At 46.0% G+C, this 11,652-nt stretch overlaps 1 protein-coding gene across 15 annotated transcripts in view; it reads right to left on the bottom strand.

The window, feature by feature from the left end:
- Zmynd8 (zinc finger MYND-type containing 8) overlaps positions 1–11,652 on the bottom strand; it is a 132,808-nt gene that overhangs the window by 60,063 nt on the left and 61,093 nt on the right. For all 15 annotated transcript variants that reach the window (XM_023720750.1, XM_023720746.1, XM_004636060.3 and 12 more), the window contains 3 exons: positions 9,942–10,019; positions 8,421–8,536; positions 3,356–3,837 (listed from right to left, as the gene is read on the bottom strand). In XM_023720750.1, the coding sequence (XP_023576518.1) occupies positions 3,356–3,837; positions 8,421–8,536; positions 9,942–10,019 (676 nt within the window). The remainder of the gene's footprint in view (positions 1–3,355; positions 3,838–8,420; positions 8,537–9,941; positions 10,020–11,652) is intronic.

Genomic DNA, 11,652 nt, shown 5'->3' with positions numbered 1-11,652 from the left:
AAACAAATAAAGACAAAAAATAAATATAAAAATTAAATTGCATTATACCACAGTGACATAGGCACACCCATGTTTACAGCAGCACAGTATGACAACCACGTCTTAGCAACAGCCCAAACGCCCCTCAGCCACGACTGGGAAAGAACTTGCAGGAGCTCTTTTAGCAATAGAGTACTACACTGCCACGAAGAAGGATCAGCTTGAAACCAGACACGTGTGTGTAAATACCGCATCGTTTTTCTGGTATGAGACACCAAGTGTAAACAAGACCCAAATACATATAATATTAGAAAATGGGATGAAAATGTTCAAACAGGAAAAAGAAAGAAAGAAAGAAAGAAAGAAAGAAAGAAAGAAAGAAAGAAAATGTCCAAATAGGAAAGGAAACAAGGGCGCGGGGAGGGTAAAGGAAAAGACAATAAAAAATGTGGGAAAAGGAAAAAAATGAAGATAAAGTGTTTGTAAATAAGAAATGAAGAAAAGTTGGAAGGAGGGGAGGAGAATGGAGAAAAATGAGAAGTTATATTCCGTATTGGTACAAATTCCTATAATGAATATGATCATTATTCAATCTAAACTGTACCAGTAAACTTAATTTTTTTAAAAAAAAGAAAAATTAAATACTAAGGAGTTAAAATAACCCCTAACAAAAACTACAGCACTCTTAAAAAGAAAGCAAAGAATGTATCACAAAATGGAAACTTCAACAGGCAGAACCAACACTGTCCAAACGGCCCAACTACCAGAACCAATACAAGGATTTAAAGCAATTCGATTCAGTAACATTCCACACAAAACGAGAAAAACTACCCTCAGATTTAAACAGAACCAGGAAAGACCCTAAATAGTAAAAGCAACTGTGAGCACGATGCTGGAACAAAAACAGACACACAGAGCAAAGGAACAAAACAGAAGAAGCAAAGAAGCAGCTGATCTTTGAAAAAGAAAAGAAAGGGGCCGGGAGATGGCTTAGCAGGACAGCGCCTGCCTGGAAAGCGCACGGACCCCAGGTGCTGAGCAGGCCACCGGGACCGGGCACGGTGGCACACACCTGTCATCCCGGTGCTGGGAAGCATGAGACAGGCGGATTACAGAGTCCAAGCTGCCTAGTGAGACTCTGTACTGAAAGAAAGAATGAATGAATGAATCAATCAATCAATCAATCAATCAATCAATGAAAACACTATAGTGCTGGGAAAACTGGTTGTACACAAGGACATGCTCCAAAATTAAAAGGAAAAAAAAAAATCAAAATGAATAAAGACGTAAAATATTCAAACAAAAACAATCTGCAGGGTGTTAAAACAGGTAAAACTCCTGAAGATAACAGGCATAGGAAAGGAGCTTCTAAACAAAATCCCAATAGCACCCAAAATAGCATCAAGAATTAATAAATGGGGTTATTATCAAATTTAAAAGCTGCTACACCATAAAGGCTACACTGTGAAGCAAACAAGCCATCTACACAACGGGAAAAGACTTTGTGAACTAATACTCTGAAGACTAATACCCAGAATATATAAAGAACTTTAAAAAAAAAAAAAAAAAAAAATCAGCCCTTCCCCAAAGGCCAAGCCAAATAATAGAGCCACTAAAACAAACAGACACTTCTCAGAAGAATTACAAATAGACAATAAATACCTGAGGGGCTGGTGAGATGGCTCAGTGGTCTAAAGCACCTACTTAGAACAAGCTTAGCAAAGCACAGGGACCGCGGTTCAATCCCCCAGCACCACATGCCAGCCAGCCCCGCCCCCTGGTGGGCTGAGCTGGCCACACACACACACACACACACACACACAAATAAATAAATAAATAAATAAATAAATAAATACCTGAAAAAATGTTCAACCTCTCTGATCACCAGAGAAATGCAAATTCAAACCACACTGGTATTCCGTCTTAGCCTAGGAAGGCTGGTTATTATCGAAAACTCAATCACAAATGCTGGTGAGGACGCAGAGCGAAAGGAACCCTTTGAGATTGTTGGTTGGAATATAAACTGGCACAACCACTACGGAAATCACCATGGACAGCCCTCAAAAAATTAAAACTGGGGAGGCTTGAAGGTTAGCTCAGTTGTTTAAGCGCCTGCATGGGCAAACCCAGTCAGGGGCAGGAGGCCACGGTTCGATCCCCAGCACCACATGCCACACGCCACACCAGACCTGCCCTCAAGGCAGCCTGAGCCAGCCAAAAAATAAAAATTAAAACTGGAAATTCCATTTGGGCCAGCTATTTCCCTTGTAAGGAACTTCCCCCTAAAATAAAATATAGCATATTACAGTAATACATGCATATCCATATTTATAGCAGCAGGATTCCTAGAAGCTATATCTTAAAGTAGCCTATACACCAACAACCTATGAGTGGATAAAGAAAATGTACTCATACTATAATGGAGTACTGTTCTGTCACAAAAAGGATAAACTGAGTCATGTGCAGGACAACAGACGTACCTCAAGACCATAATGTTAAATAAATCAGAGGGACTAATTTAAATACAGCCTAACTTCGCTCTTTTTTTTAGATAGATCGATCGATTGATTGATTGGGTAAAGGTCTTGCTACTGATTGGATACAAGGTCATGCTACGCAGTTCAGACTCGTAGTGAGCCTCCTGTCTCAGCCTCCCAGCACTGGGATTACAGGCGCGCACCACCATGCCCGGATTCACAGCAGGCCAGCATGGCAGGCAGTGCCAAGGATCGAACTCCAGTCCTTGAGCTTGCCAGGCAGGCGCTTAGCCAGCCGAGCTACCTCCCCAGCCCGGCCTAACTTCTCTTATATGAGAAACCTAAGGTAGAAAATAAATGAAATAGGGGCCGAGGTGATGGCTCAGAGGAATAAGCACTTCCCTGGCAAACGGAAGGGCCTGAGTTCAATCCCCAGTTCTGCCAATAAAAAAAACAAAACAACCAAACCAAAAAAAAGAAATGAAATAAAATGATAAAAAAAAAAAAACCGGAGATAAGCCTTTTGCAAATGTGATGGGGCGCTAGAGATTGAGGGAGGAGGTGGTGAGGGGATAAGGAGAATAAAAAGGATTAGGACTAGGCAAATACACTCGTCATAAGAATGTAAACTTCTATGCTACAAATATGTACCAACAAAAAAATCTAAAAATTAAATCAAATAACTTCCGGCAAGCTTTTGGGAGACTTTTCTTATTTAGGGGTCCAAAACCGCCTGGTTGGTCCTTTAAACTTTGGTCTACTGAAGCAGAGGCATTTGCTGAGCTGCGGCTTGGAACCCACAAGGCGTGGTCCCCGAGTTCCACGTGGCCCCCCACGTAGTCCAGTACCGTCGCATCCCGGCCCATCCCCCACCCTATCCCATCCCCCACCCCGCCGACCTGTGCTCTTCTCCAGGAAGTCCATGGACTCCTCGCTGGCGCTGAAGTGGCTGGACGTGGCCTTCTTGTCTGCGTCCTGCTCCACGTCGGAGCCCGTGTGCACCGAGGAGTTCGTGCTCATGGGCGAGCGCGGCATGTCCGACAAGGAGATCCTGCGGCCCGCGCCCCCACTCAGCATGGGCTTGCTCATCAGGATCTTGGGGGACGCGGTCATGTCGAAGTTCAGCTTCACCTTCTCCTGCTTGTCGATCTTGGCGGTGCCGGCGCTGGGGTTGGATGGATCGAGCAGCATTTGGTACTGGCTGTTGGGGGTGTAGGGTGTCCTGAACGGAGAGTAATTAAAAACCCCAAACTTCCGGCGGATGTTCTCCACGTAAACCTCCATCTCTTGCATGGCACTGTTGAAGATGCTTTTCGTCTTTTTCACAGAGAAGGGAATTTCTTTAGACATGAGGTAGCAATTATTTATTGGAACCCAGGCCCTAGAAGGGCAGAAGAGAAAATAGAGTTGGAGTCAACTTTAGTCGTTTCCAAGATTGTTGTTTTTCTTAATGGAAACCAAATTATCCTAGCATGTCTGCCAAAATTCTTAGCTTCTTTTTAAATAAAAAAGACTTGGTTTGGATGGTCAATTAATGATCCACTTAACAGGCATGTTCTGCTCAAAGGCTGAACATGAGTGACAACGCGCAGCAAAGACGTAAAAGGCATTGTTAGATTTAGTCATTTTAATCCTTTAAAAAAAAACCACTAAATCCCCTTTAATTCTCATTGGGTAGAGAATAAGAAAACAGTCACTGCGTCCTCAACTGCACCTCTGGGAAGATAATTATTCCCCAGACCTCGCTCGGCTGCACAGGACCCAGAAAGTGTCCTTTTCTCAGCACCGTTCTAAAAGGGCCTAGCAGGAAACCCTGGAAGCCATTTTCCTAGAAGAACTGCCTGATTCTGAGTGGGAGACAACGCACACAGAAAAATCACTACCAGTAGCCCTTCGGCCTCAGAGGAGCACAGCCCCCTCCAACTCCAGCCTGAGTCGGTCTCCCTGCTAACCACTGACAGGGCCTCTCCGAGTTCTGCAGAGACATTTGAGAACAAAAGCAGCAGGACAAGATTGGGGAATCCACACTCTGCAGGGGCAGAGGGCACCACCCTTGCCACCGCAGGTGGCAGCAGGGCAGGTGCAGGGGCACCAGACCCTGACTTTGCCAACGATGCCAACAAGCTTTTCCAAAGCGGCCTTTTCAATTTCAGGGCCCATGAACTGAAGACAGGCACAAAACCATGGGAAGCGAAGTAGCCACCAGGGAAGCCAAAACCTCGAGTCTGGTCAAAGGGAGGAAGAGGGCTCTCTCGGCCCAGCTGCTATCCAAGGGAAGACCCGGTGCGCAGGCTTCCCATGCTGTGAGGAGCAGCAGAAACGATGGGCTGCTGCTTCTACTTCATCCTCTTCCTCAGCTGGCACCAAATTCCCTGTATCTTTAGACAAAACAACCCAGCAGAAATAGGGTACATCCATGGGACAGATTGACTACAGCACCTGCGACACTGGACGGCGACACAAACTAAAACTGAACAGCCCCTAAGTATCTAGCTTCTCTCCCTCTCAGGGTGCTGGATCCACCAGCTTCGCGGGCATCGCCCAACGGCTGTCTTTCTGCTGAGACCACCAGAAGCCGCAAACACCCTGTACACAAGAGGTTCTTCTGCCTAGAGACAGGCACATACCCCAGGAGACAGGACAAGCCCCAGGGCTACCTCCCCAAGGTCAAGGGAAAATGGGAGATGGCTGTTATCTGCTGAGGGTCCAAAGGATCACGCAGAAGGGACCAGAGCCTATATCAGGCACCAAGGGTTTATCAGCCAAGAGCCATGGGCTGGCGCTGGTTTCCCCACATTTTAAGGCCTTAACTGATTCCCTGCAGCATCTCATGTGACCTTCATGGGGCCTTGTCAGGCAAGTGTTTCTCTCCCTAGAGCAGGTCCAGGAAACAGTAAGCAGGAAATTAGATTTGCTTTCCTGTGAAAAATCCCATAGAAGGAGTGTGTCATAACAAGCCTGCTACAGAACTTCAGTGCTGTGGTCACCAAGTCCCAGCTCTACCCAGCCTGGCTGCGTCTTGGCTGAGTGACCTGAGCAGGGCATTAGCCTCTCTGAGCCTCATTTTAATAAGTTAAAAAAAAAAAAAAAAAGCATCTATGAGAATACTTCAAATGGTGCCTGAGGGGGCCTGCCCATTAACTCAGTTGTTTAAGTGCCTGCTTAAGCAAACAGTCAGACTCAGGATTCTGTGGTTGGATCCCCAGATCTTCAGGCCTTACCAGACCTGCCCTTAAGGCATCCTGAGCAAGCAAAAAAAAAAAAAAAAAAATCCATCCCGAATGGTGCCTCCTGCATGCATAAAAGGCACTTCATTAATGGCAGTTTATTTTTTAACTCTGCATTTAGTAATAGATGTCTTCCTATTTTTGTTGTTTTATCTGGGGGAGGGGGGATAGCAAAAGCCTCTGTATGTTACCTAGCCTGGCCTTGAACCCCTCAACTCAACCACTCCCCCTGCCTCACCTCCCAAGAAACTGGGATTGCAGGGGTTCACCACCATATCCCACTCAGCTAACACAACTGCGTGTGTATGTCGAAAGGGAAAATAGAAAGAAATCAGGCAAATACTTCTGAATGCTACAAAGCATGCTGACTCTTCAGAACACCCCTTCATTTGTGGGAAATCCTCCCTGAGCTCCCTCTAGCTCTTACATTAACTTGACAGCCTGTGGATATCTTTAGCTTACTCTGCTATCCTGACCTAGTTTGCCTGTACATGTCCAGGTTTATGTTTTGGCTACACCACACCAAGTGAGCTGCCTGAAAAAGGGACAGTGTTGCCACACCCCCTGATGTCCATGCCATTAGGCTCCTGGTTCTAACACAGCAGGCCACCAACTCCAATCCTTACCAGGAGGTAGGAGGATCTCCCAGAATGCGCAACTCCTCTGCACAGTGTTTCGTTCCCAGCAGCCAGCAACAGAAACACCCAAGCCCTCCAAAGTGGGGGCACTGAACTGTGAAGTAATCCTTCTCAGCTCCCTCAGTGGGATCCCCTAAATTCTAATGAGTTAACACAGTAACATAGTTCTCAAGGAGGACAGAAGATAACACAGACATAAAGAGGGGTCAAGAAACTTACAAAGAGAAAAACCCAACTTCACGACAATTCCCATCCATCCCATCCAGAACCAAGGACTCCACAAAGTTTCTTCACAAGAGCCTCCACACATATGGCCAACAAAGCTCACACAACATCCTTTGTGCCTCGTAAGCCACCTTCAGAGGCTGCCTGGCAGGTGAGGCTGAAGAGGTCTCTGCAAGCTGGTGACAGCAGAGGGTACACAGTCTTCAACCCTGAGGACCTAGGAGTATTACGCACGTAGGGTAAACAGCCCAGTATACACAGATTCCACACTGGACCGTCCTACAGGGTAAGAATCTTAATTCACGATAGTTTACACCTACACTGATGAAGACGTAGAATGACGTACGGCCTATCAGCTGTTGCTCTTGCTCTTCAAATAAAAAAATAAAAAACAACTTCCTGCCTGCCCCTTAGGTCCCATCTTCTCCCAGCCTCTCGCCTCCCTGAACACCGTTCTAAACACAGTCCGTTCCAGGTTCCTCCTCGCTGCCCAAGTCACAACTCCTGTTGTTCCCACCATGCCCAGGTGTCACATCCAGGGCTCCACCACCTTCTGCTCTGGGATAGGAAGCCCACTTGACCACTAGGACAGCACCCACCCCACCCCCTTAGGAAGCAGCCTTCACACAGGCAGCGCGGTCTCTGCACCCCACCAGCAACCAGCACATAGCCAGAGCAGGCACTACGTGCACACTGCTTAGAAAACCGGAATAAATGAAATTCAGAGAGACTTCCAATGAGACCGGTTAAAATCAAAGTGGGATTCTCCATCCCAAGCCCAGAACCATCTCAACAAATTTCCATTCTGTCTGCTGACAAGGCACTGTGGGGATTCCTAGGAAAGAATCAGATTCCTTTGGAGTTCACACTTGTCTTTGATGTGCAAGATCTCAAGCAACACTGAACAGAGCAAAGTGGCATTTCAGGTGCTGGCGTGTTATTTCAAATTATACACTGTATTTGCTGTTTATTCTGTGGGGGTGTATAATTTTTAGCCTATGTGCTCAAATAGCCTCCCCTATGTACTCAGCCGCTTTCTCAAACGGCCTGGGGGGGGTTTGAAAGTCTCTGCTCATCTAATCATAACATAACTTGCCAGGAGAGAACTGAGCCATGTACCGCCACCCGTCTCTGTCTACCTGTTGTTCTCCAGCACGCAGGAGCTCTGCTCTAAAGGGAACCGCTATTAGCTGGAAAAATTCACTTTGCTGTGCTGGGAGGAGAAGGGGAGGGTGGAAAGGCAGGGCGGGAAGGCTCACACCTGTCAAAACAGCATCCCCTTATAATTTCCCATTTTAGCTGCAGAGAAAGGGGAACAGGAGGGAACTGCTCAGGACAATGATAAAGAGATTCATTTACTGGCAACCTGGGAAAATACTTCTGATCCCTGAAAGCACTTATTTTGAAAAGCAATTTGCAATGAGCTTTAATTTACTCTAGAAAAAAAATAAATAATAAATAAAGCAAGCACAGCAACACTTTAAAAAAAAAAAAAAAAAAAGCCATGGAACTCATTCCAGTGCTGCTTTCACCACCAAAGCAAGACTATTTTCTAAAATACCTGGGAAAATTAAAAAAAAAAAAGAAAAGAAAAGAAAAAGAAAAGCAAATGTCCACACATTATCAGGCTTCACACAGGACACGAAAATATTTTTTTCAACTGCAAGATCAATGGTTGGAATCATGACAATAAACAAAATAATAGCCACACCAGCTACCAACAAAAGGAAGAATTTGCTTTAAAAAAAAAAAAAATGGGATGATGGTGATGATAGTAATAATAATAATAGCCATACCCTCCACCTCTTTTCTTATCCAATGACAGTAAAGGTTCAGTTGAAGCTACATGTTCAAAGCCTGTTTTTAACTCCCACCTGTCGTGTTGTCCAAAGAAACGGGCATCGACCTGCCCGTCCTTATCCCTCAGAGCTTTTGCAGGCCAGAATGGAAAGCCCTTCAGTTTTGCCCAGACCAAAGGATGTGGATTGCTCTAGGAGAAGAAAAACAAAATCCAGGATTTGTATATATCTGGTACACATGAAAGCTGGGTGTGTGAGGACATCGCAAACTGGCAGGAGGTGATACAGGACATGGGTGAGTAGAAAGAGAAAGTGTTGTTAAGCAGGGCCCGCCCAGGGGAAATTCCCTAGAAGCTCTGTGGCCCTGATACCTGGACAAAGGTGGGAGGGGACTTCAAGAGGCACGTGCACTAAGGAGGAGGCTGGAATCCTGGCTCTGCTGTCACTGGGGTGGCCAACACCAAGAGAATTCACCTCTTTGTCCCCTCAGGTTCCTTCAAGTCTGGACTAAGTGTGCATCATGCCCAGCATCTAAAGGGCAACAGTAACTACCTTTATTTTCTTTCTTTCCTTCTTTCTTTCTTTTGGGGGAAGGGGGTCTCTTTGAGACAGGGTCTCACTATGCAGCTCACGCTGGCCTTGAGCTCGCTTTGTAGCTCAGACTGGTCTCAAGCTCAAATCCTCCTGCCTCAGCCTGCTGAGTCCTGGAATTACAGGCATGTGCTACCACGCCCCCAGCTGCCCTAGCTTTATTCCTTAGAGGGCTATGCAGGGCCTAAGCTATTCAGGTGTCCATCTCCTAAGGCAAAAAGACCATAAAGGAAGTCTTGCTTCTTTACCTGCCCAGTCTAGCTCTCCCCACCCCCCGCCCTCCATCTCCACCCCTCCCCTCCTCCTCTCTCACACATACTCCAGCCCATCCCACAAGGTACTTGTCTCTGCAAAACACCAGGCTGCATGACTGAGACACTAGGTCCCATCCCCCCACTACCACAGAACAAAACAAAACACAACAGTTTAGAAATGCAGAGCTGACAGGAAACCTGGGTGACTTTCTACAGCACCCCCCCATCCCCAAGAACAATGGTTTAGAATGACTATGAGGTGCATCCAGGGAAACACTTCCAGACTTCCAGAGAGACCCAACACTGGCTCCAGATGTGGCTCAGTGGTAGACCACTTGCCTCAAGTGGACAAGGCCCTAGCGTTGATCCCCAGCATCACAAAAAAAAAAAAGGGGGGGGGATGGGAGGACAATCTATAAATGACACACTCATTCAATTGAGTGTTCACATCATTCCCGGAATTGTTGTTACAACTGTTGTCACAGACTCTCTGACAGTCTCCCTTTGACTCTGCATTTTTCAGCCAGTTCAAAATAATAAACCCAGAACTAGGGTGCTATGTCTGGTACACAGACATTTATCTTACTGCGTTACTTTCACTCCACAATAATAATTTTTTATCAGTAAAAATTATTATTTTAGAACATCAACCGACGTTTTGTCTCTGTTAACTCCCTGAGAAGGCTGACCCGGGGAGCCATCAACGGCACAGAGTTCAAAAACTGAAATAAGAAAAGCAAAAGTAACTTACACAAGGCTCACAAAACCAGTTATCTCGTTTTTGGCAAGCAGCTAGATAACATTCTGGACATACTTCGATCTCATTCATCTGTAAAGCAAAAAGACATCAGAATGTGTCTCACCGAGGGTCTGACAGCCAACAGCCCCCAACAAAAGATTAATCCTTGTAAGCGCCGTGCTTCTATTTGGAGGTTTGTTTCTTGTTGTGTGTATGAAACGGAGCCTCACTACATTGTGCATGCCGGCCTTGAACTTCTGGACTCGATCAGCCTCAGCCTCTGCCTCAGGCTCCCAGGTCCCCGGGACTATAGCCCCGTGCTGTATACAGCAGGCTTCGGGCTCTCTCAGCCTCCACTGTGGTTCGCGCCCTCCCCCACTCAGGGCCACTCCCTATGCACTAGAAGTCTGCGCCTGTCCTTCCCCTGTGACTTCCCTCTACACCGGCAGCAGGGCTGAGCGTGTCATCCCCCCCCCTGCCCTGGGAACACTCGGCAATGGCTGGTTGTTAAAACTCAGGGCAGGGGTACTACTACTAGAAGCACTGGGCTACAGGACAGCCCTGGCGGCACAGAATTTAGTAGCCCTGTCCCACAGGCAGGGTTATAAAATCTAGTAAGTGACAGTGTCAACAACATGACTTAACATTTATCAGACTCAGAGGGTGCGCTTATCATTTTAAGTGTTCAATGGATACTACCTCACTTATTCCTATAGCCCCAGATAAGAGAAGATATATGTTGTGCCCATTTTACAGAAGGAAAAATGAGGCCCAAAAAGTCAAAATAATCTCCCGAAGGGGTTACTATGGCAAAGTGACAGGGCCAAGATCTGACCCAGGCAGCTCTCCCCCAGCAGCTCTGATCTCCCCATCAGTGGCAGTTTTGTTTTTCTCTCCATCTCCTGTCCCCGTTCAAGAAGCCTCGTGTTAACAAGTGCTCAATAATTTATTTGGGTAATTCACTGTTTTAAGAGCCAGAGAGATGGCTCAGTAGAATAAGCGCCTGCCTGGCAAGGGCAAGGTCCTGAGTGCAATCTCTGATACCACAAAAAAAAAATAATAATAAAAATGAAAATAAATAAAAAATAATTGACTGATTTACTAGTAAATAAGAAAAGAACAAGTGAATACACACAGGAAAAAATTCCCTCCTCCTAGCCCATTCTACAAAAGTATCTCACAAGAAATAGTCCATTACCACAGTTAACAGAGAAATACAAATTGCTCTTTTTTGCTTTTTTGAGACAGGATCTCACTATATAGTTCAGCCTGGCTTTGTGCCCACTTTTATAGCCCCCCAGCTGGTCTCGAATTCATAGCGATCATCCTGTCTCAACCTCCCACGTGCTCCAATTATGTACAGGCATGCGTCACCACACCCAGTTCCCCGATATACATGCTTTTAAAATTAGAACAATCCCCCCCCCAAATCAGAACATTCCTACAGTGACTGCTATCATTTTATATATCTAAAATGTGCCAATAAAAATCCCAGCACATCAGACTAAAGCGCCTGCTTCGGCACAGTGCAGCAGCCGGGATTTCGATCCCTGCCATGCTCTGCAGGTCCTGCCCTGGGGTGTGCTGAGATGGCAACTGAGACTGGGCATGGTGGCAAGCGGCTGCAATCCCAGCACTTGGGAGGCTGAATACAGGAGAATCACTATGAGTCAGATCTACATAGAAACCCTGTACTAAAAAATTCATTTAAAAAAAAAAAAAA

The sequence above is a fragment of the Octodon degus genome, unplaced genomic scaffold, assembly GCF_000260255.1.
Source record: "Octodon degus isolate 3935 unplaced genomic scaffold, OctDeg1.0 scaffold00077, whole genome shotgun sequence".
Taxonomy (NCBI): Eukaryota; Metazoa; Chordata; class Mammalia; order Rodentia; family Octodontidae; genus Octodon; species Octodon degus.
Note: the sequence above shows the minus strand (reverse complement) of the source record. Positions and strands in the feature narration are given on the sequence as shown.